Genomic DNA, 24824 nt, shown 5'->3' with positions numbered 1-24824 from the left:
TTTTGTTTTTTGTATTTTTTTAGAATATTTAGAAAACATTCCCAGTAACAGATCGTTCAATCCGTAATTTATGACCTGTTTATTGTCAATAAATGCAGCCTCCAAGCAACCATTTTGTGTGTGCGGCTAAATAAAGACAAATGGAATGCCTATTTTCGGTGGGTGGCTGCCGGCAAATATCTAAAATAAATACGTATATCTCAAGGTGGATGGGTAATAAGTGGTTGAAAATTGTCCCCAAACAGTTTGGTTTGCTTTTCGGGGCTTATAAATATAATTTATGGCCTGTCCATTGCCACATTAGTCAGCCTAAATTTGAGACTAAAGCTTAAAGCTGTCAAAAGCAAAACCAAAAAGTTGGAAGGATTTTAGAGCTAAAACACTATTGCTTTTTGATTATATGCATCGAAAGTTAAAGACTATTCAATCCAAGCACCCATCAGTTTATGCAGGTTTGTTTTGATTTTTTAGGAAAACTTCAATGATTAAGGTTTATATAAACGAACACATCAGTTGTTTCTACTTTAAGAACCATACACTCAGATACACCTTTCCAAAAACATTATTTCATTGTATTTGATTTTTATAGAACAAGAAAGATAATTCTTAAAATTATTTTAATTATAATTAAACTTAGCGTGGGTAATTGTTAAAACAAAGCAAGTTCTTAAAAATTTGAAAAATCTGAATTCACATTTCTTTTGAGCAAAAAATGTCAGCCTTCTTCTTCCAAGCAAAAATTGAATACGAGAAAATCAGGTGCTTGTATTGAATAAGACAAGTCTCTTGCAATTCGCAATCGATTTACAGAAATGTTTACATATGGTATACAAAAAAATAAAAATATATTTGATAAGTCAATCCATTTTAAACGAGCTACTTATTTGTATACACTTGTAAATTTAGCAAAGCATAGCATATAGCAAGCTTTTATGTTCTAGACCAGCATAATGATAAATATGTAAGAATACTGGGCTTGCAGTTTAAAACTTTTTGCTTTCTCTTACATTAAGGTTCTACTACATTAAAAAAAAATAAAATTTAGGTTTTAATTTATCTAACACTTGCAGAGGGTATTATAATTTCATTCAGAAGTTTGCAACGCAGTAAAGGAGACACTTCCGACCTTATAAATATCAAATAAATACAAACAAAAAAAAAAGAAAGTGAAAGCTTTTTCGGAGAAATTTGTATTCCATGCGCAAACCAAAAAATAACTTTCCATAGAGGAAAGCACTCCACTAAAAGCTTAATCATAAAAAGTTGCCCTGGACAGAAATCAAAATGTATTTTATCACTGAAAAAAATGCGGGTAAAATCTTCTTTTTATATATTTTAGGGGATCGAAGATAATTGTTTTCCAATTGACAAAATGAAAACACATCATCGTTTCAATGGGATTTATTGACACTTCTTCATTCCCTGTGTTTATTACAGTATTTAAGTATACATTTTACAAAAGTTTCAATATATTTAACTACGATGACCATTTCAATTACTGATCTTATCAGTTGAAGGCAAACAATTCTTGAGTGAGTTTAAGTATCATTCTGGTTTTTCATTTTTGTTGATTTTAATTTTAAGTACATAAATATGTGACATACTTAAGAGCTTCTCACTTCTGGTCTTCTTCTCTTACATCGTTTTGTTTTTGCATAGAAAACTAAGTACAATAGACAATAGAAAAATACACTTGACTATGTAAATACATATACATATTAAAAACGAACATAGAGTAACCGACGAAGGCTCAACTGGCTTGATTAATTTGGCTTAGGCTAATGAACATTCAGTTGGTATTTGCTAATTTCTTCTGGTTATTGTTTCTTTTGCTTTGTTTGTTTGCTTTCTTTTCTTTGTTTCTAAGTTGCTTGTCCTATCCTTGAGGTAGAGCATTTTCCGACTGCCAGTTGTCAGTGCCAAATGGCTTAAAGCTACCGCTCAATAAGTTTCTTTTCGTACAACTATATTCCTAGGGTTTTTGTTGGGGGCACACACTCTTCCGCTTGAGTTTCGTGGAGTTTCAAGTTGACATTCGTGGATCTTAAACTAGGTTGGCATCCTTGGCCATGCTGTAGAAGGCCGATTTGGGATTGTCCAGCAGTTCCGTGGGCGAGGCGAACTCCGTGATCTGGCCCTTGTCCAGCACGATCACCTTGTCCGAGTCCAGAATAGTGTTCAAACGATGGGCAATTGTCAGCACAGTGCACTCCTTGAACTCCGTACGGATTGTTTTCTGCAAGTGGCAGGCAACATTATTATCGCATTATTATTTTGGAATGTTAAATAGCAATTTAATCGACAGTCACCTGAATCAAATCATCAGTTTCCAGATCCACAGCTGCGGTGGCTTCGTCGAGAACCAGGACCTTGGTCTTTCGCAGCAGAGCACGAGCCAAACAAACCAGCTGCCGCTGACCCACCGACAGATTCTCGCCGCCCTCGGCAATCTCGTGATTCAGGCCCGCTGCCAAACTCTTCACAAACGACTTCAGATGGGACAGCTCCAGGGCCTTCCAGATCTCGTCATCGGTTTTGATTTCGAAGGGATCCAGGTTGATGCGCAGCGATCCAGAGAACAGCACCGGATCCTGTGGTATGATTGTCAGGCGCGAGCGCAACATGTGCAGACCCATGGTGGCAATGTCCACGCCATCGATGGCGATTCGACCACCGGCAGCTTCAATGATTCTGTAAGGAAATCAATGTTTTTTTTTTTGGTTAGCAATGTTCAATCTTCTCAACTTAAAAACAAATTCTTTACCTGAACAAAGCCAATGTGAGGCTGGATTTTCCAGCGCCCGTGCGACCCACGATGCCGACCTTCTCGCCACCCTTGATGTCGAAGCTAACACCGCGCAGCACCAGATCCAGACCTTCGCGGTAGCGCACCTGGAAGTTCTGGAACTCGACGCGTCCCTCCTGCGGCCAGTTCTTGGGCTTGTTCTTGTCCTGCTCCAGCTCCCAGGCGGCTTCCTGCTTCGTCTCGCCGTACTCCTTGATGCGCTCCACGGACACGATGTTCGTCTCGATGTCGGAGGTCATGCGCACCAGCCAGTTGAGGGTTTGGGTCACCTGCAGGGCGTAGCTCACCGACAGACCCACCAGGCCGGGATTGGTCTGACCGCCCAGCACGGCGAAGAGCGAGGCGAACAGGATGATCAGATTGCCCACCATTTCAAGGCGAATGGCCAGCCAACGGTTGGCGATCACAGATGGATACTTGCACACCTGGTTCTTGTCTACCTTGGCATCGGATTCGTCAATGAAGCTAAAGTTTGGGGTTTATTGAATTAGATAATTGTTTTGCACAAATATAGAAAAGTGAAATACCGATTTCCAACGTTGTAGGCGCGAATTGTTGAGGCTCCGGTCACAGTTTCACTGAAATGCGAGTAGATCGGAGATCGAGAGACGGATTCCAGACGCATCAGCTGCCGGGAAGTGGCCACATAAAAGCGCTGGGCGAAGTAGTACAGGAAGGCGATGGGCACGATCACGGCCAGGAAAATCGGCGTGGACAGACTAATGACCACAATGGTAGCCAGAACCTAGCCAATATCAAAATAGCAATGTAAGTAAAGGCAATTCAGGGTAGGAAAATGGACCAAAGGTGCGTGGAGGTGCGTGGGTTAATAGGAAAAATATAATGAACGGAAATATGGTAATGAATTTGTCTCCTTTTTTGGATCGAACGCTTCAACTTGATGAAAGGAAAAAATATGGGAGAGGGAGGAGTAATGAGGCGCCGCCAATTAATCGGGGACTAGTTAGTTCTCTGATATGCACAAGGTTAGTGTCGCTGGGGTTACTTCCAATGTGTTATTTTGTAGCAATTTGAAGACGATTCCTAGTGCCTAGTGCTGTGAAAATTACCTCGTAAGCACACCAAATGCAATCGTTAATGACCTGCGGCATTTTCTGGTCAACCGATTCAACGTCTTTCGAAAATCGGGACAGGATGCGACCCACCGGCGTCGTATCGAACATGGTCATTGGTGCTTTCAGCACATTCTCGAGGAGCATCGAGTGCAGGACTTTCGCGGCATGCAAACTGCCCAGCGCCGGAGCCAAATCCGAAAAGAATGACGTGAAACCTGCGATTGGGCAATTCAGTACGGATGGAGAATTAAATTTCACATCATTTGGCTGAATTCGGCACTTTAAAAGCACTCTGCGAGTAGATAAAATAGAATAGAGTATGCCCAGCCAAATCCCTAAGTGGGTTCGGGGTTGGCTTACGCTCCAAACAAAATATTTACTGATTAATTTAAAAATGTTAATATTTTAACTTTCTTTGTTCATATTAATAAATAAAATTTATTTTAACAATTTAATAACATGTTTCGGATTTCAAAACTGTAATTTATCAGTAAATATTTTATATTTTTTGTGTACTCAGGCCAAGAAAAGAGAAGACAACCACAGGAAAAATAATCTTAAGTTAGGGGTTTTGGAAGGGAACCAAAGTACAACATGCGCCCGCCCCGTCAATCCAACTATGTATTTACAGGCTAAGGATGTGGAGAGCCGGAGAATGCCTCAAATTGCTACGGGCTGAGGGATTGGTACAGTGCAATTGATACCATAATGTTAGTCACAATTAGTTATAAAATATTACTTTTATTGGTGGTTAATCACAGCCAACGTACCCGAAACACTTGCGAGTTAAAGACGCGTATTAGTTCTGGCAATACAATATCCAATTTGTAAATGTCGTTCGACAGACGATCGAGAATTCGTGCCCGGGGCTTTATGTCGAAAAAGGCTTGCGGGGCATGCATTATGTTGCCAAATAGGTGGACAAATATTTTCCGGGTCCCGATCAGGGCACCCAAGTAAACGATAACCACACTGCCTATATAGCTAAAGACTTGGAATATCGAAGGGAATATATTCTTATAAATTCTGGACGCAAAGAGGTTCACAAACTTTGTAATCTATTTTTAACTGACCAAGAACAGTGTTTAGGACAAGGGTTAGGAGACAGACTAATTTTATGTGTTAGTTTATGGTTTATTTTAAGGACAAAACATTAGGGAAAAACTTAGCGGTTTAACGAAAATCAGTGGAATACGTTTGGATTTAAAAGAAAAAAATTTAAACTTTTATAGCAGCCGATTGCTAGAATTAATACTGAGTTATATTTTAGATCAAAGGAATTAACAAGATTTAAAAAAAAAATGATAGAACATTTTCATTTGAACTTTGGATACGAAAGATTACCTGAAAGGCCGTACTCATGACCATTCTTATATTAATTGGCATAATCAAGTCCAAGCAGTTGATATCGTTCGAACAGCGATCCAATATCCGACCCTTGGGCGTGATGTCAAAAAACTCAGAGGGACAATGCATGATGTGGTTAAAGAGTCGATGGAACACTCTGGATGAGGCATGTAAGGTGGCTGTGAAAAGGGTTATGGCGGCGCCGTAATTGCAAAGACCTAACTTGTTTTAATGGGCATTAGAAATCGAACAGAGAGATAAAATGAGATAAGAGATAAAGAGAGATATTTGAAATGTTAGAGATATGAACGAGATTTTGGGCAAAACCTTGCCACAACAAAGGTTCTGCACGTACAAACCGTAACTCTTTTAAGGCTACAAATCAAAAGTTATCAAAGTAATAACAGTAGGGGGAAAAGAAAAACACTGAAAAAATTGGTGAAAATCAAATATGCAAATACCATAAAGATAAAGGTCATAAAGGAATCCATGGTGGCGGGCAACTCTTCGTCGACCACATCCATATCGCCGCTAAAACTGTTCAAGAGTCGCCCGATCGGTGTGATATCGAAGAAGCGGCACACGGAGCCCCGGATTATGACGGCCAGCAGTTCATTGTGGATGGTCTGGGCCGCATGAAAGCCGCCGAGGTAAACGATTACCACCGCAAAGTACGCTAGCACACCTGGGACAATCGGAAGGGTGAAAGAGCGGAACAGGTGCGACCACGAGCACTTGGTAAGTGATTGAGAAAAGGTTTTGATTGGATATGGATTGACCGAATGAGGCGATTCCCTACATTATTCTTTATCTATTTCACATAAAACCGAAGCGTAAAGGCAGCTCCCACTTATAAAGAACACTTAAAGTTAGAGGCTCTGAGACCAGTACATCTTCAGAGTGTTTTCTTTTTTGTTTACCATAGCCCCTGGTTAAGGTTGGGCTTAAACTAAAATGGTTTCAGTTCCCCTTTTCGGGCTGTCCAACACACACATCTCGCACATCCAATAAATGTGGTTTATAATTAATATGTGGATTGTGGATAAAATGGGCAGAGCAATAATGAATCTTAAATAAGGTAAGGGAGTGATTCGATCCAAAAGAAAAGGCTAATTGTAAATGAAAGTGTAGATCAAAGGCTAAAATGTTTAGTTGCTGAAGCTGATTGATTAATTAGATTGTGGATGGTTTATGTGTTGTTGTTAACTTTTTGTGGGGAAAAGGTTAAAGGGTTAAGGTGAGTGTAAAGTAGGTTACAAGAATCTTGTCTTTTGTTAATATGAAATTTTTAGATTGAATAAGAGTGCATATATTTCGAAGTTAGTAGATTGCAGGTTTAATTAGGTTTCAGGCGGATCTAAGGATCTAAGCTCGGACAAAGGGTGGAAATGTCAAGGGTCAATCTTTACCCCGAAGCACGTGTTCAACAACTGTACGGCTATGCTTGGAAGCACACTGTCAACCGTGTCGATATCCTTGGAGTAGCGACTCAGAATGCGACCTATTGGCGTTGTATCGAACAGTTCCATCGGCCATTTGAGGCCAGTGTTCAGCAGTCGGTTGAAAATATTCATTGAGCAGTGAAGTCCTCCGAGGGCTAAAGCCAGTCCCGACAAATATTTGGCCAGTACTGCATGTAACGTAAATTTGTTTATTCGCTTAGTTAGCTTAACATTTCGAGGCTTACAAAAAAAATCGTTCTAAAGAAAATAAATCAACTTCAACTAATCATGCTTCTATATTTGTTGGTGTAAGCACCCCGAAGGTTAGTGATTATATTTACATGTATATACACAACATGGAACGTTGGAGTTAGTGCCAAATAGGATTATTTTGCCCTGAAGTTTTACAAACGTACAACACTGGGGATAAATTAAAGGGGATTGTGCCAATTGCAAAAGGTGAGTGAGTATAGAAAGGTAACTAAGAAATATTGTTTCACATTGCCATAAGATCAATTAATTTCACCCGGACCCTAAAGCCTTTTATGCCAGCAATTAAGTTAAAGGGTTTTGAGATTCAGATGTATTCAGGGACTGTAGTGGCAAATTATGTATGTTTAATGTGAAGAGCGTTTCAAAGTAATAGATAAAAATAATTTTAATTAATTTCAGATAGGTTAAATATCTTTACAACTTTTTTACTTCTTTTAAGTTAAGAGTCTAAGCTTTGAAAGGCCCTTCCCAAATTTATAGGCAATTACCGCAAACGCCTGACTTATGACCATGCGCCAAAGCATCGGCAGGACATTGTCGATCGTGTCGACGTCCTTCGAGAAGCGGTTGACAATGCGCCCAAGGGGTGTGGTATCGAACAGCGCCATGGGCCAGCGGAAGACGAAGGTCAAAAGCCTCTCGTGCAGCTCCTTGGAGCAGTAGATGCATCCAAGTGCCAGTGTGAGCGAACAAAAGAAATATGAGGTAACTGGAAAGTTAAGTTAAGTTCTTTTATAACTAAGTTTGATCAAAATTTAATTGAAGCGTGGACAAAACATTCTAAAAAGCCTTGACAACTCACAGAGGAGAACTAACCTACTCAGCTGAGGATGGGAATTGGGGGTTTTTTTTTTGGAATGTTCCTTCTTTGGTAATTACCATAAACAATTGCAATATGCCGGCCCGCAAGTTGAGTGGCAGGGTGTTGTCAACTGTGTCTATGTCCTTGGAAAAGCGATTCACAACTCGACCCAGGGGCGTGATGTCGAACATTTCCATTGGCCAACGCATGGTGCCATGAAGCAGGACGTTGTGCATATATCGGGCACTGTAAACGCAGCCCAGCGAAAGGATCAGGGTGGACAGATATCCTGACATAACTTCGAAGAGAGCGAGGATAGGGGTAAATCAGGTAATGACCAGGTACGCAACAAAACCTCTTGCCCACCGACGATGATATCCTGCCGTGCTCTCTTTTTTTCCCTTGCATTTTCATTTAAGTTATTTTAATGGATTTGAAGTATACTTTTCAAAAGAAGCTTTATAGTTTATAAATAATTATCATAAAAGCATGATCGTTATCTGAATATTACTTTCTTTAAATTAATAGACTTTTACAGAAGCGATTCTATACTTTAAGTAGATTGCAAAATTTGTATCGTTATTAAAATCTGATAGAGACTTTGATTAAAAACCTTATGATATTAAAATTTCACAAGCTAAATTGGCTAAGGCCTTAAACAGCAACATTAAAAATTGTTAAAGAGAAAATAAAGAGTACGGAAGAATGTTATTATTGTTAGTATGTGGCAATGCATGATGAGCCAGGCCGAACCATGATATATATAGAGTGATCCGATTTTCCGTTTTGATTATTAAGTGCCGTGCATTGATTAATATTCATAGTGGCGTTCGTTAATGCGTCTGCTCCGAATTCCATCAATTACCATGTATGCCTGACCAATGACGACACGAATGTTGAATGGCAGCACATTATCGATTGTATCGATATCTTTGGAGAACCGATTGACAACCCGTCCCAGCGGCGTCGTGTCGAAGAGTTCCATGGGCCAGCGGAGATTAAAGTAGAGCAGGGTCTGATGTAATACCCGCGAGCACTCGAGGCAACCCAATGAGATGGCGAGGGATGAAAAGAAGTTCGTCGCGACTAGAATTTGCGGTGGATTTGTATCGATTTTTGGCGATTATTGATCGATAATTTTGTTTTTGTGAGTTAGGCGGTGTCCAAAAATATTGCCAAAGTATAATATTGTTTGTGAAATTAATCAATTTACACATTTACGCACACAAACACACATACACAAGGGGGAACCGTTAGTTAAGTTGGTTAGGTTTAATGTTCTGATATACAATAACATCAATCACAATCGATCGATAACCAATTCATAATTATCGATATCAGAACAATTTAGTGTACGTTGGGTAAGACAAATATTAATATTGTTTATAAATATAGAAAGCCTTTCGTGTTTGGTTTGCTAAGCGTGCAGCATTAAATAAAACTACTTAGTTTGAGGTGTTAGTGCTTGTTAGCTTTGGGTGCTTTGCATATGAGTTTTGTGAACGGCCAAAGATTGGGGTTAAAGCTAATTAAAGCCGACTTAAGGTAGCTGAGCAGCATGTGTTCTCTTGGCGCCAAGGTTAGAAACAATTAAAAAAGCCAAACATAAATGAAAACCCCAAATCAAACATATAATAAACTAAAAAAGATGGTGACAAAATGAAAAAAAACATTTTATAATATTGTATCTTTTGTTTAAGTTTAATATGTAAATATTTTTGGGTTTAAGTATTAATTTTATAATGTATTTTTCATTCTGTGACACCATCTTTCTTCTTAATGTAAATAACAAAACCAAATTACAAAAAGGAAAACATAAAAGGCATAAAAAATAAGCAAAAACATGCAATAAAATAATAAAAACAAAACAACTAAAACAAACTTAATCTAACACAACAAAATGGACAAAACGAACATGAAACAAGAATAATTTCAAATAAAAAGTATCGAACTAAGTCGAATTACAATGGACTTACCTTGACCGAATCCAAAGGCACCATAAACACCCAGATACATGTCCCTGAGGCCAGTGTCGTTGCCCACGTCTTGGTCGTTGGCCCACTTGGTGAGCCACAGATTCGACCCGATTTGGAATGCTTGGAAAACGAAGTTCAGCACCAGCGTGGCCACCGACAGGAAGATGCCAACGCTCTTGATATAATGTTTGTACACGGCGAACTCCACTCCACCGGTCTGTGATTTTTCTGTTTCAATAAGCTTGCCCTCGACCTCCTGCTTCTTCTTCAACGAAGCGGCTGAGGCCACTGAGTCGTGGGAATTCTGGCGCCTGGTCCGCCGACGAAGACTTCCTCCTCCTCCGCCTCCGCCCATTAAACTGTCAGCGGAGGTAACCGAGCTAAAAAACAAATATTCAATTAATTAGTATATAAATAAATATAATTTAAGCACCATTTACTCACATGGAATCCGACAAGCTTTCCGTGCGCGCCAACTTAATGGCCTTCTCGACACTGCCTAGCAACTCAGGGACATCTCCGGTGCTGGAGATTTGCCGCTTGATCTGGTTGAGTTCCTCCTCCTCTTCATTGCCATCCTGCAGATGCTGGATGATGAAGTCGGCGAAGGCACCCTTGTTCTTTACCAGCTGGTCGAAGGTGCCGCTCTCGCTGATCTCGCCCATTTTCAGCACGTAGATGCTGTCGACCTGGGGCAGGAACGTGACGCCATGGGTGACCAGCACGCGTGACTTGCGTGCCAACATGCCCTTGGGTCCAATCACCTCCTCGAAAATGTGCTTACCCACATGGGAGTCCACGGCACTCAGGGGATCGTCCAGTAGATAGAGATCGGCATCACTGTATACGGCACGGGCCAACGAAATACGCTGCTTCTGGCCACCTGATAAATTAATGCCCTTCTCACCGATTTCCGTGAGATCTCCCGCCGAAAGGATGTCGATATCGGCGCGCAGGGCACAGGCCTCGATCACCTTGTTGTAGCGCTTGCGGTCGTAGGGCTTGCCGAACAGGATGTTGTCCCTCACCGTCGCATTCTGAATCCACGCCTGCTGCGGCACATAGGCCAACTTGCCCACGGTGTTGACAACGCCCGCAAGTTTCTCCATTTCGCCGAGGAAGGCCTGCACCACCGAGGACTTACCGGAGCCCACGGTGCCCACCAGGGCCACCAGGCTGTTCTTGTGCACCTCGATGTTGATGTTGCGCAGCGTGATCTCATCGCCCCAGGAGAACTCGCCGTTCTCAATGCTCATGGGATGGGCTATAAGTATAATGAGTATGTTAATCACAAAGATTTCATGCCAAGTTAATGTGCTTACGTTTGGAGGAATCGTGGAGAACGCTGTTGGGATCCAGTTCCTCACTGTTCAGGAACTTATTTATACGATCCACAGAAACTTGCGTCTATTCGTTCGCACATGGAAATTGGAAAGTCGATTAGAATGGTTTGCACAATATGCGTTATTGTGGTACACAGAATATGTTAGTAAAAGGTTTTGGGAAAGGAAAAGAATGATGGGGCAGATGGGGAAAAATGTAATAACCCAAAACGGAATAAATGAGGAATATACTCGGAGTCTACCGAGGCTTTTATATACCCCTGCAGAACACATAAAAGGAAGGGTCTGAAGATTTGGGATGAGATATGATAATCCAATTCGTAAAATAAAGGTGAGATAAAAGTTTTTAAAGAATTAAATTCGCGATTGGTTTTATAATTTCTTAAGGTTTAATTTCTTTAAAGGTTTTCACCTAACTGACTACAAATCACGTATTTCTTTCTAAGCACACGGACAAATATTCATGTCTTCACTTGACCCACAATTAAGTCCACCTAAATTACCCTCTGCAAGGGCATATTTTAAAACCCAAACAAATGGTTTCTTTTGAAACTGATAGAAAGGTTCCCCACCACCAAATTTACGACAAATCGGAACTGGTTTGGTTCGGACACCTTTAAATTCCAGGCGAATGAGAAATTTAAATGGAAAAAATAAGTGGAAGATATCAATGAAGGAAAGGGAAACATTGGTTAGAGGGATATTTTTTGGTGTATATTTGCTTTGGCTAAAAAAGAATTCAAATTGAGTAAATAAACATAAATCACAATCACAAAACGGCACAAAACGGTCGATCTCAGTGGGGCCGGCGATTAGTCTGAGTTTTATATAGAAAATAGAAAATATAATCGCTCAGCCCCACTGAGATCGACAAAGTGGTAGTATTTGGTATTGCAATCGAGCGTAACTTACTTGCACCAGGTTGGTGATCAGCATGGGCAACATTGTTAACGGAAAACGGAGAATGTTGAATAATGATAATGAGACAAAGGTTTTTGTGGCATCAAGCACGTTATTTTTATCGATTAGAACGTAAGTGGCGAATGTAACTAATGAAACCTAAAAGATAATACACAATATCGTTTAAGGCGTTGCTAAAATGGATGTTCTTGATCCTTGTCTCGAAGTTGATGGAAAAGAGGAGGCGGAGATGCACCATAGCCGAAGAGCTTGAAACTCCATCATCGTCGTTGTCGCCGTACCTCGGCTATGTCAACACTCAGCATGGGCAGGATGGTCAGCGGGAGTTTCATGAGGTCGAAGAGGGCGATTGAGACTAACACCTTCTCGACGCTCAGCTGATTCGCCTCGCTGGTCAGCACGTAAGTGGCGAACGTGACCAAGGATACCTTTGATTGTGCGGACACGAAGTACATATATTTGCCAGATTAATCCAATGCTATACGTCATCATCTCTCTCATCTCGGTCAGCTGTAAAGAAATCTCGGAGGACTCAGAGCCCTGCGGGGCTGGCATATCTTACCAGGAAGGGGGCGCAGGACCACAGGAACGAGGTGCCCGCGTTCAGGTAAGCGGTGGATCGCAGAGTTGCGATCTCCTTGTCACGGATGTCCAACACTTGCTTCTCGAAACTCGGCTCCCAGGCGTACAATTTGAGGACCTGTCAGGGATGGCAATGGAAAAGATTAGCGTGCAATCGTAATCCTAACCGCAGTCAGTAAGACATTGGATAATTATCTGTTTTAAGGGATTAGGGTTTATATCCCTTTCATGTGTTCCTAATCCTAGAATCACTCACCTTAATGCCACTCAGGACTTCGTTCATCAGCTTAACACGCTCATCCTTGTACTTCATCTGCCTGATCTGATAGGTCTTGATGCGGCTGGCAATCACTCCGTTCACGGGTATAAGGATTATCATCACAGCCAGACCGGCCAGGACAGACGGTCCCAGCTGCTGCCAGAGGAAATACAGGGCTAGACCGATCTGCAGAGGCGCCGACCAGATCATATTCAGGTAGGTAGTCAGCTCCATGAAACGCTGGGCATCCACGGCCATCAGGTTGACGATTTCACCCACGGTCGATTCCTTTTTGGTGGAGTTTGAAATGCGCAGGGCCTTGCGGTAGATGGCGTTGATCAGAGCTGTCCTGATGCGCAGGCCCACGATGAACATGCGGTGGAAGTACTGACCCAGAATAAAGGTCTGTGCAGCGGCCAATACGAAAAGCAACACGGAGTACATGATGCCCTTCCACTCGGGCTGCGGATCCGTTTCGTGGGCCTCGACGAAGCCAATGATCAGGCTGAGGACCTGCGGCTGGGCGAATGTCAGGACATCGGTGAACAGCTTCATGAGGGAGCCAAACAGGAAAACGCCTCCGAAGGATCGGTAGATGGGCGGCATAATGCTGGCCATGCCCTTCTTGCGGCCATTCTTCTCGCCATGGGGATTCTCGAAGGTCACGTGTCCGTTGCTAAACTGCGCCTTCGGCTCCACGCGGGCCCTGCCCTTGTAGTTCTTACGCACGTTCTGGTTCCAGTGGTGGGCAAAGATGGGCATCACCTCGGAGCAGCTGTCCTGCGGCCGCAGGTCCCAGAGGTCCTTCTCCTCCAGCGGGTTGCGGTAGCCCTTGAGGGCCATGCTATCGAACCACCGGTAGGTGATCCTCGAGATGAAACTGGCCGACAGCTCGGGTATCTCGTTCTCTCCCCTCTGATACTTGGTTTGCTTGGGCATGCCGTCCGCAAAGCAGTTGAGGATCAGCATGATGCAGGTGAAGGTGAATGAGACGAAGAAGCTGACGAACTGGTACTCCTCCCAGAAGAAGTTGTGCTCCGTGTCCTGTTGCGAGTCCAGGATCTTCTGGCGGTCCGCATCTTGCCGAACCTCAGTGCGGCAGCGCGGAATCGAGAGCACGGTCAGCAGGAACCAGAACAGGAATTGGCATCCCGTGGTCTGCACTCCGTACTTGCGATTCAGCGGGATGAATATAAAGATCAGCAGGAAGGTGGCGAACTTGATGATGGGACCCCACACATCCAAGTCGTACAGCGGCAGCTCGGAGTCGCCGCCCTTCTTGATCAGGGCCATTATCAGGTCCAGGGCAGTGATCACCAGCAGACCCAGATTCACCAGGGCCTTGCTCACGTTCAGCTTGTTCCAGGGTATGTTCCTGTCCAGACTCGCCTTCAGATAGTAGAAGTCGAAGATCACGAAGCACCAGTAGAAGGCGCAGGGCGTCCAGACCAGCACCGTCTGCTCAAAGCACGGCGTAAAGTCCGGATCGTCGGTCCACCATGTCTCCGAAGCGTTCTGTTCACCGGATAAACGGAAAATATATATGTACTTCCTCGACCTCAGGCGCAACTAAGGAGGCACACTCACCCAGAATGTGGAACCGCAAAATCTGTCCATCGGCGAACTTGTGTCCTCCGCCATGGTCGCTCGTCTTCTCGACAACCTGCTCCAAGTGCAATTGGGCTGTGAACAGTGCTATATCGGGCGATGTGGTAACTGTAATGACGAAAAGGAAGCAACGGATCTATATATTTGCTGGCCAACAGCTGTTCCTTCCCAAGCCGCAGCAACTACAACAACCGCTAATCGCGGCAGTGGAACGAGGTGTGTCTTTACACCGGTATTTTTCGTGGTATTTTGTTTTGAAGTACAGTGGTAAATAATTGGAGATTATGCTTAAAAATCGTTGGTACTTATGAAACTCATTTTTCAGTTATTTTGAATGAAAAAATAATTTTAATGATATAATAAAATAAAATTTGCGATTTTATATGGTCAAGATGCTAATATTGTAAAACAAGTTTCCAAATAGTTTTATAGGAATATTAGAAATTAAATTTTTATCTATATTGTTCCTCCCAGGTCTTTAATTGTCTTCATGCTTATTAAATATCATTAGGTAAACCTTTAAATAAAAAATAGTAACATCTTAAATTCTGTTAACTTTTTGTTATATTTTTTCTACAATTGTACATTTTTTTCCTCTACAGCGAAAACTTTCGTGGAACCCCATTGTAAACGTGACATTAACATGGCCACACAATTTGTTTCTAGTATTTTACTGGTTTCTAGCAAATCAGAACATTCTACGGATGGTCACACTATCACAATTATTTTTTTCAAACGAGTTGACAGCTCCGTTAAAGCAGATAAAAAATTTTTGTTTTCTGCGAGTGGCAAAGCATAAAAATAGTTTTACATTTGTTTTAAATCGTGCCTGACTGTTAATAGCGTGGTGCAAAATGGCGCGTCGCTCAAATTTCATTGAGGGCAACGACAATTTTCGCGAGCAGAACTTGCGATTCGTGCGGGTAAGAAAGACACGAAGAATGCGAATTAGAGAATTTTGAAACCACTTCAATTTGTATTAATTAATGCAGAACGAGTTTGAGGACAACATCAACCAGTTCTTCGGAGGTGCGAATCCGGGCGGAAGTGGCCAGCAAAAGCCTCCGCCGCGGGATTCGCTAATTGTTCAGCCGACCGCAGGTGAGTGGCGTCCATTGCGATAACCGGGATTTTTCAGGGCACTGAAATGGCGAGCGGTAGCGCGGAGAATCCAGGAATTTCTAGCCGGCTAGGCATGACACCAGACTTTATGGTCTATGTCACTTATGATTACTGTCGCCAATCTCTACGAGTGCTGAACCATGTCAGCCAGATAAACATCTCACGTCGCTATCGATTGCGCCTGAGAGCGGTACAGTAAACCCGCGATAAGACAAACGGAGAACAGGCGAACGTGAACGCGCGATATGACAGATACTGATATATATTAATAACCGAAAGGGCGATGACACCAATATTATCTGCCCAAATTTTAACTCTCAAATGCCTAGCTTTTTTAAAAAATCATTATTACAAGCAAAAAACAAGATATGGATAATAAATTCAATTAACTATATTTTTTTGTAGAATATATAGAACTTTCCTTGCTTTTATAAAAAATTCTTAGAGTCCGAATGGGAAATTTATTTTTAATATAATTTTATATATATGTATATATATTTTAATTTACCCTCTAGAAATGAAAATCAGTTTAAATTTATAAGTATTAGCCATGAAAAATAATTTGTTTCTTAATCACATTTTTTTTTTTCAAATTGTTATTAATATTCATTAAAATTCAATGTTATTGATTTATGAGATTCAAATGGCATGCATATGTATGTATGTATATCTCAAAGAATGCTGCTCTTGAGGGTTAAAAGGGTTGATTAGAATAGTTTGTAATCTAGCCCCTCGTAATTGTGTGCTATGCGCCGATAAGTGTTTACATGCACAGGGTACTTCGTGGAAGGTCTCATCGCTTGCCCACTTGAATCGATGGTTTATTGTCCAACAATCATTGTCAATGACAAATATTCAACGCAAAACTAGTTTGCCCGCCTCGAAGAATTAATTTACACAAAGAGAAGAAAGACTAACTCGGAGCTAATCTTGACCGGAGCCGCAAATTTCGATAGAGGCGTTGGGCTGGTCACATTTTATGGACGCCAAAAACTTGTTTGCCCGTTTACGCATGTGTTTTAAGCAAGCGGCCTTAGATAAAATTCTAGCACAGAAGGAACGGGTATTTTAAGTTCGATATAATTAATGGCGAAACCTGTTCCCGCAGCGATTATATAATACAGCACAACACAACAATCGGCAGACGAAAACCCCCAGCAAAAGTAATTTTCAATTGCACAAAATGAGAGTTGCTTTGTCTTAGGCGAAATTTCTCTTGAGCGCACATAGAAAACGCCGAGTCACGATGAGATGCTAAGCGAAACGGAACCGAGATCCCTACTCTCCAATAAAAAGCGGGTGATTTTTCTCTGCCCAAAACCAATTGAGAACTCTTCTCTTACTTGACACCTTATTTGTTTGCTTTGGATTTTACCAGCCGGCATAAATTGTTTATATACGACAAACAAACGTGATTTATTTACAAAATGTTAAAGACACTTGACACGGCGCTGTCTTTATTAAGACTTAAAGAGAGATAAGGAAAATTGCATATTGCTAAGTGCAAACTCCAAAAAATGAGACACTTCCCTGTAGCCACAATGATTTTTATAAGCTGTTCCTTATCGGAATGAACCTTATCGGTCCCATATACTAGACTCTTCCATTGTGTTTGTCGTTACTCTAGTTATGAATTGCAGTTTATAATCCTTATATTGTGGCTTATCGCACACTTGTTTGCTCCAGTTGCTGCTTCGTCTCCTTGAAAGCTCCGGAGCTCTTTTTTTCTAACTGATTATCATCGTTATGGGAGAAGATGTCGAAACTATAGAACACCATCTCTCAAGGCCTCTGACGTCAGCACAGTGGATACAGTGGAGCCCACGAGGCAACTATGTAGTTTCCATCGCTGTGTAATTGCATTTGAATTAAAAACAACCTTGCGCACTCCAATTATACATATTTTATCAATTAAATAATCGCTCTACAAGCATGACAAAACACTAACGGTTATTATCAAACAATTCCGATAGTGAATCACCTCAGCCATTTTTAGGAATGTTTTTCGCGGGATTCTCTGGAGCACTTCGAAAATTTCACAATATCGGAAAAATAACTTTCGCACCCACAACGAAAAGCAGATAAATTTCACATAGATACAAACACACACACACACACACACTCTTGTTCCGCTTTGGCGGGCTGCAGCAACAAAAACCTCAATGGACAGTATCGATGCGACTGAAATGTCACTTATAATTACCTCTGCGTAGGAAAAAAGTCGCTGCGATTCAAACGGATCGGATCGGATCGGAGCGAATAGAATCGAATCGACTCGACTCGGAGCGGTTGGGATCGGTATTGGATGGAGGGCAGCACCAGCAGCAGCAGCAGCAGCAGACCACAAAAAAACCACGGACAACCGGCTCGTTACGAGCTAAATGGGCAACTGAATTCGAGCCAAGCGCTGTGAACAAACTTATTTGTTTTGCCTTTCCGTGCTCAAATCAAAAATGAGATAATAGCCGCTGAGCGGGAGAAACGCAGAAATCAAGAGCATTTGTATACACAATAGAAAACGTTTGCCGTTGCTCTTTTTTTTTGGCCCACCGATCAATTAAAACCCAGGCCAGCAAGGCTCATATACATTTAGGGCCATATTTGGCCAGAAAAAATAAAACCTCTATAAGATACAGAGACATAGCGACGCCGCTCTCTTCCACGCTTTTAAGTAATATACGAGCATTATGAAGCTATGGGGCTTTCCGGCTCTGGTGAAATTATTTGCAAGCGTGTAAAGCAAAACAGTCATCACACTCTTAAGCATTTTGTTGTCACAAGAGCAACAGAAGCCCCTGACTGATAACCATATCACCGGCAGTTCCCAATTGTGAGGATTTCAGTGGGTGTTTACTTTCGTATTCTCCGTGTTTTTGGTATAAGCATGACCATTACTATTATTGTAGTTTCTACGTGCGCGCATTTGATTTTTTACTTAATTTTTATTTCTTAATGCAGTGGTTTTGGAAATAGAAGCCAAGTATTTAAAATTCTATAAATAAAATTGATAGCATTGCTTATCTAATCGATACGAGTAAATGTTTAAATTAAAATAACAGATAATGTCATTAGATCTTCCATAGATTGGCAAAAACAGCGAAAATCAACTTTAGTCAGCTATTTGATAACGACTATTGGTAATCAAGTATTAATGCGTTTGAAATCAATTAGGTTTTATTATTTCATGCATTGAGTTATTGCAATTAATTTTATCCACATATTTATACGTGTTGATAATCGATAAATATTTGCTATGACTCGCTTAAAATATTATTAGATTATTGTTATTTAAATTATAAAATACTTACTGGCGAGCACTGCATATTTTGACAATATTGTCATGAATAGATTGTCGTTTAAAATTGCTCTAACCCCAAACCTGAATTTCTAATTGTATGTGGTGGTACCATGAAATTAGGAAACAACGAACTGGACAACCGCCGTCAGTTTCTCCGGGAGCTGGGCGCCAGTCGGATGTTGGCCAACGCCCTGGCACAGCGCACCTTTAAGGTGCCCAACTTCAACCTGCGCCACTTCCAGCGCCAGCGGTTCCGCCTCAGCGTCGAGCTGGGCGACAGTCGTCAGGATGTAGTGGACAAGGAGGTGCTGCGGGCCATCGGGGAAGCGGTGGAGAGCCAGGACGACGCAGAGTCACGTCCACGCACTCCATCGCCGCCGAGGAACATTGATTGGCACACCATTAGCCGGGATACTTCGCCGGGGCGGATTGATCGGTCGCGTCCGAGGAACCGACAAAGGGAGGACGAATTTCAAGGCCGGAGGGACAACAGTCGGGGATTTGCAGTCCCAAGGAATTCGGGACCCCATAATGCTCCGATCAATCGAAACCAAGATGTCAATCGCAATAATCATAGCGTGAATACTGAGGAAGCAATCCATAGAAATTCTGGACCAATTAATTTTCCGATCAATCGCAATAATCGTACCATGAATACTGAGGAACTTAATCGAAATGCGAACAATCAGGAATTAAACCGAAACAAAAGACCTGATGCATTCGTTCATAATAATCGTGGTACAAATCAGCCGGCATTCAATCGCAATAATCGTGGTGCGAATCCACAGGAATTTCATGGCAATCGAAATGTAAATCCAAATCGAGATGATAATCGCATTAATCGTAATGCAAATGAATTGAACAGAGATCCACAGGAATTCAATCGCTCTAATAGAAATGCAAATCCGCAGGAATATAATCGCAACAATAGAAATGCAAGTTTGCAAGATTTTACTCGTAATAATCGTAATTTTAACAACGATGAATTTAATCGAAATAATCGAAATGTTACCGCTGATGAAATGAATCGAAACAATGGTACTGTTGGTCCGCTGGAGTTTAATCGCAGTAATCCAAATTCGGATGAATTCAATCAAAACAATCGCGATTTGTGTCCGCAAGGACTTAATCGCTATGCGAATCCACGGCAATTTAACCGCAACCAGGAACCCAATGTCGATATACAAAATGTCCAAGGATTAAATCGCAACACCAACATTCGTGGTGAGCAACAAAATATTAGAGATAATGCCTCGAACTTTGTCAACCCCCGGATGAACTATAATCGTGGGCCTAACATTCAGGACTTTGGTCATAATCAACCAACCAGCTTGGATCGAAATTCGATAATCAATCAACATGGCAACTTAGTTGAAAACTTTCAACTGCCCAGAGATCGATTCCACTCACCTGACAACCATCCACAACCGCAGCGTTATGTGGACCAGGACATTCGCGAAGTGAACGACAACTTTGGCGGAAATCCTGAACCCCAAGCTAATCGCAATTACCAACGTATTGTCAATAACAATCAAATAACACTCTGTCGCACTGATTGGATTGACGCCAACGAACGAGATCTAGACGGTGGCAACTATATGTCGAATGAACGCAACTTTATCGAAGATCCCCGTTTCATCGAGGCAGAAAATTATGCCATCATGCACGATGATGGTTTTCATGGACATCAGCACGATAACTTTAAAAGACCAGATGTCCGCAACCGCGAAGAGCGAAACTTTAAGGGAAACCAACCCATCTCCAGGGAACATTACAGCGATGATCATAATTCATATGGACGCGATCGCCACTTTGACGACAATAGGCGCCAGCTTGATCGCGAACCCGATCGTCCGCACAACTTAAACGACGATTTCGATCAGCGGAACAACTCTTCACGTGGCGCTGACACACAACGCCTTCCCCCAAGAGAAACTGCAGCATTCCGGGGCTCAAATAACCGCCACTTTCCACCGAACCACCAGTATCAGCAGACTATTGATCGCGGATCGGGCTCTGGTAATCGTTACCGCGATAGCCAGCAATCTGGAGGTCTCAATCCCAACAGACCAATCGCTGATAGAATTGCTCAAAGAAACGCCAATTCGGTTAGTTCAAATCAAATCCAAACAAATGCAAATCATCCCCGAACAAGTCTAGATCGGAACATGGCCAGGAACATAAATCCCAGTGGCCAAGTACACCGCAAACCAAGTCTGGAGCGCAACCCAAGGGCAAACTTTATTCCTGGCGGTCCAGATAACAATCAAAGATCAAATTCATTAACAGCTCAAAAGCGTGGCTCATCCAGGAATTCCGGCGGACCCAATCAAATCCGCCCAAATACATCAACAAGTCTAGATCGCAGTGCATCAAGGAATGTTAATGCTCCCAGTCAAAACAAACCAAATCCAAACCAACTACAAGATGGAAAACCTGGTGCTCTAAATCCAAATAATAAGAAGCCAGGCGTTCCGCCAAACAATCGTGCACCGATTCAGAACAAAACTAAACAACCGGCAATCCGCACTAAGAACACCAATCCAACCAAGAACAACGCGGTCATGGCAAACCCACGCGCTGGTAAGGGTCAAGTTCTTAAATTCATATTAAAAACCAAACTTAGAACGAACCAACAAGTTTAGTTACCAACTCTTCCGTTTTAATTGGTTTAAAACTACACATAGATGTAGTTTGGAATGCAAACCGGCTGAATAAATATTTTATCTTAAAATGTGATCCCCAACGGGTCTACTTTATACATAGAGCGATTACGATCGCAACTTAAATATTCTTCAGAAAAGATTTTCCTTTGTTATTTATTGTAATTGCAATTGCGAAGAACTCTTTCTGAATCTAAATAATAAAAAGCAAGTTGAGATACCAGACGGTACAAAACTGAACCAAATAATGAAGTTGTATTTCTTTCCAATTGAAACCCTCACAACTGTTGCCCTGGTTTGCATTCCCGAGTCGTTAAATTCACCTACAAAGTATATAAACAGCCATATTACATTTTGCAGGGCAAAAAAGGGAAGCGGATGCCGCAGGGTTGGGTGCCCAAAATGGGTCTAAGAAAGCGGACCCCAAGCGCCAGAAGGTGGACTCCAATCGGAGCTTCATTATAGCCGGAATTCGCTTGCCCTATATCAAGGACGAGAGCAAGAAGCTGCCACAAAAAGAGGAGGATTCCTATGCGGTGACCTTCTTCGAGCAAACGCCCATCTACAACACAAACATATATGCCACCGACGATGGAGCAATTGTTGCGGAGGAGGATGATGATGATGACGTATCTGAATCTGAGTCTCTGGACTCCAATCGATCTGGGGTTCAGTCAGGGGCTTACCATCGCAACTCCAAGAAGAAATTACGCTCCCAGTTGCGTAAGGAGTGGACTAAAATCTATAGGAATAATAACTACAAGGACTGGCACAATTGGTGGCGTGATTACAAGTGGTGCGGCAGCGAAATCAACAAGAAGCTGGAGAAGTACGGCGACCGCTCACTGCGCCACCGCTTCGGTCCCTCGTCACCAAAGGCCAAATCCGCACACGTGGTCAATCAGGTGTTCAAACTGGGTCACATGGGTCTGGAGAAGAATACTTTCAGCCACTACCGCAACATGCGCTCCATATTCCTTCTGATGAACGAGACATTCCTCGAGAAATTGTCCAAGAAGCAAATGGAGGAGTTGCAGGACCTGATCCGTGGCATTCCCAATCACCTATGGCTGTACAAGATACGCAGCATGCTCTACCTCTGGGAGAGGTACCATGCCACTCTAAAGAGTCCAGTCGCAAAAAATGCGCACAAGGCAAAGGAAATTCAGACGATTGCGCGGGAATGGAAGAATCCAGTCTTCCATTGGCTGGCCAAGCAAGCTTTCGATGAGCTCAAGGTGAGAGTGAATGTTTCAAGGAACAAAAATCACGTGCTAACAATCTTTAAATGCTGAAAATGTCCAGCATAATCTTGTTGTCAGGTGTTTTGATTTGTTCATCTTCCCCAGGAATCAACTAACGACTTACCTTACTTCTATTTATAGGCAATCAGCGAGATCGCCTGGCCGGATCACAATAAAATCTATCCTGGTTTGAAAGGATAATTTAATTGCGCACCTTCTTACCCAAATAACTTTAAACTTTATGTACAATAGATTGTATACAGAATGAAAACCAAACCAAATAAATCATGGATATACATACATAGCTTCTGCAAAGGAAAACTACGCTTGAATTCAGCATAGGATTGATTAGTTACATGAAACTTTGCTGAGAATAATCTCTAATAACCCACTTCGTTTCCCTTTTCCGCCTTCTCCACAGGTTTCTGCGTAAAGAGCTTTAAGTTGAATAGCGATGAGAAGTTCTTCATTAATGTGTGCCAGGCTCCGGAAGTTCCGGCACCCCAAGATGTCACCGAAGAGGAACTGATTGCCATACTGGAGTCCACTACGCCCGGTTCGTACCGGGTGCCCATGAGCATCTCGGAGCCAAGACACACAAAGGATCGTTCCGACAAAACCGTCGATGTCTGCGACATTGCCATCAATCCAAAGTTTCTGGTAAAGATCCAGAAATCGCAGTTGTTCAACAACTTCTTTCTGCAAATTGTGGCCGAGGCCATGAGTGAAAAATACAATGTGCAGCTCAACATGGAAAAGACCATTATCCTGAACAATCGCAAGTTCATCGGCACTCTGGTGTCCCATCGAGTGCGCAACGAGGATGTTCAAAAGGCTCAGCCGGCGACTGCAGGCCCATCTGCTATTACCGGCCAGGATCAGGTGGTGACACAAGACAAGACTGGCAAATTGGTTCAGGAGATCAACGAGAAGGATGCGGCGGCCATCAGAAACAGCCGCCAACTGGCAGCCGGAAATCAGGAGTTGCAGTACAAACTTCGCGCTCGAGTTCGAAACGATGCCGTTGATGAAATCCACGCTGAAATTTACCTACCAAATTGTGTAAGCTAAAACAGTCGCAATTGATATTTTTTACAGGTTTTACGAAAAGAAACTTATAAAATCTCTTTGCACCGCAGGTATCTTCGCAGGAGGTCAGTCTTGATGTTGGAGACGATCGTATCCTGGTGGAGTCTCCGAGGCATGGCTATGTGTTTGACAAATTTGTCAATTACCGTCTGCAACAGGATCGTGCCCAGGCTCTATTCGATAAGACCAGCAAGGTAACACTCCGATAGCCTAGCCCAAAGGAGAAGCAATTTTATAAAATTTTAATTTTATTCTTTGTTCTTTCAGATGCTCCAGATCCGCATTCCTGTTTTTAGTAACTAAATACACAAATATAACACAATACTTGTGTTCGCCTTATTTAATAAATCATTGGCAGTGTGATAATGTTGATAAAAACCAATTCAGAAGCTACCAATTTCACTGTGTTTATGTCAATGTATAATAAAAATAAATAAAAAATAAAAAGCCCGAATTTCATTTCATTTTTTTTAGAAACTGACTGACGATAATTCATGACCAAGATTCTGTGGGTTTCTAATTTTGACAGCGGCACAAAGCTTCAGTTTATTTTAAAGGAAAGTAAGTTCATGAATAAAGGATTAGTTGGTGCCTAGCTAGGATTCATAACAAACAGTACAAATATATAATTAAACTTAATTTAAAAAGTTATAAACATATCCATACCTTCGTAAATTTTGCTCTGATCGACATAAAATTTAGCGCTACATTCTTAACATAAAATCAACTCATTTAAAATAATAATATAATAATAAAAAAAAGCTAAAAAGCCATGCTCCCCCTCAAGGGTTTATTTTGAGCCTAATTCAAATAAATTATCTTTATTTATTATTATTATTTTGTTTGTTCTTCTTTAACGACAATCTGTGAAAAATTATATTAACACGATAGCACTAATGATTATAAAGCAACGTATTAGCCCATATTTATGCCTTTATCTCAAAATCCGTCTTTAACCCTTTTTTTTTACATC

The 24824-nt window shown here is 41.8% G+C and overlaps 2 protein-coding genes across 23 annotated transcripts; one reads left to right on the top strand and one right to left on the bottom strand.

Annotated features, from left to right (window-relative positions):
• Positions 1-1386: 1386 nt before the first annotated feature.
• On the bottom strand, positions 1387-17886 carry LOC108138108 (multidrug resistance-associated protein 1). 20 transcript variants are annotated; one of them, XM_017260115.2, is made up of 13 exons: positions 17761-17886; positions 14415-14543; positions 12825-14342; positions 12549-12686; positions 12268-12414; positions 11045-11129; positions 10167-10986; positions 9723-10102; positions 8612-8832; positions 3334-3551; positions 2765-3271; positions 2310-2691; positions 1387-2236 (listed from the first exon to the last, which is right to left on the bottom strand). In XM_017260115.2, the coding sequence occupies exons 2-13, from the start codon at positions 14466-14468 to the stop codon at positions 2045-2047; spliced, it is 4662 nt and encodes a 1553-aa protein (XP_017115604.1). In that variant the 5' UTR covers positions 14469-14543; positions 17761-17886; the 3' UTR covers positions 1387-2044. The 20 variants fall into 20 exon arrangements, with proteins under 20 accessions (XP_017115604.1, XP_017115609.1, XP_017115606.1 ...); XM_017260120.2 differs by lacking the exon at positions 8612-8832 and adding an exon at positions 7824-8044; XM_017260117.2 differs by lacking the exon at positions 8612-8832 and adding an exon at positions 7433-7653.
• On the top strand, positions 15133-24298 carry LOC108138110 (PIH1 domain-containing protein 1). 3 transcript variants are annotated; one of them, XM_017260126.2, is made up of 5 exons: positions 15133-15358; positions 15428-15536; positions 18976-21438; positions 21879-22756; positions 22904-23083. In XM_017260126.2, exons 1-5 carry the CDS (start codon positions 15290-15292, stop codon positions 22961-22963), a joined length of 3579 nt encoding a protein of 1192 aa, XP_017115615.1. In that variant the 5' UTR covers positions 15133-15289; the 3' UTR covers positions 22964-23083. The 3 variants fall into 3 exon arrangements, with proteins under 3 accessions (XP_017115615.1, XP_017115616.1, XP_017115617.1); XM_017260128.2 differs by lacking the exons at positions 18976-21438; positions 21879-22756; positions 22904-23083 and adding exons at positions 23184-23824; positions 23902-24045; positions 24119-24298 and having other exon boundaries at positions 15148-15358; XM_017260127.2 differs by lacking the exon at positions 18976-21438 and having other exon boundaries at positions 15142-15358.
• Positions 24299-24824: the final 526 nt, after the last annotated feature.

Source organism: Drosophila elegans, unplaced genomic scaffold (genome assembly GCF_018152505.1).
Source record: "Drosophila elegans isolate 14027-0461.03 unplaced genomic scaffold, ASM1815250v1 contig_814, whole genome shotgun sequence".
Taxonomy (NCBI): domain Eukaryota; kingdom Metazoa; phylum Arthropoda; class Insecta; order Diptera; family Drosophilidae; genus Drosophila; species Drosophila elegans.
Note: the sequence above shows the minus strand (reverse complement) of the source record. Positions and strands in the feature narration are given on the sequence as shown.

Excerpts from the sequence above, each read along its gene's own strand:
- LOC108138108 (XM_017260106.2), bottom strand. The coding sequence starts at position 14,468 with ATGGCGGAGGACACAAGTTCGCCGATGGACAGATTTTGCGGTTCCACA. Across the intron at positions 10,987-11,044 it reads TCTCCACGATTCCTCCAAAC|CCCATCCCATGAGCATTGAG; the intron begins GTAAGCACATTA and ends TTATACTTATAG. Across the intron at positions 10,103-10,166 it reads GAAAGCTTGTCGGATTCCAT|CTCGGTTACCTCCGCTGACA; the intron begins GTGAGTAAATGG and ends TTTGTTTTTTAG.
- LOC108138110 (XM_017260126.2), top strand. The coding sequence starts at position 15,290 with ATGGCGCGTCGCTCAAATTTCATTGAGGGCAACGACAATTTTCGCGAG. Across the intron at positions 15,537-18,975 it reads AATTGTTCAGCCGACCGCAG|GAAACAACGAACTGGACAAC; the intron begins GTGAGTGGCGTC and ends CCATGAAATTAG. Across the intron at positions 22,757-22,903 it reads AAGCTTTCGATGAGCTCAAG|GCAATCAGCGAGATCGCCTG; the intron begins GTGAGAGTGAAT and ends TTCTATTTATAG.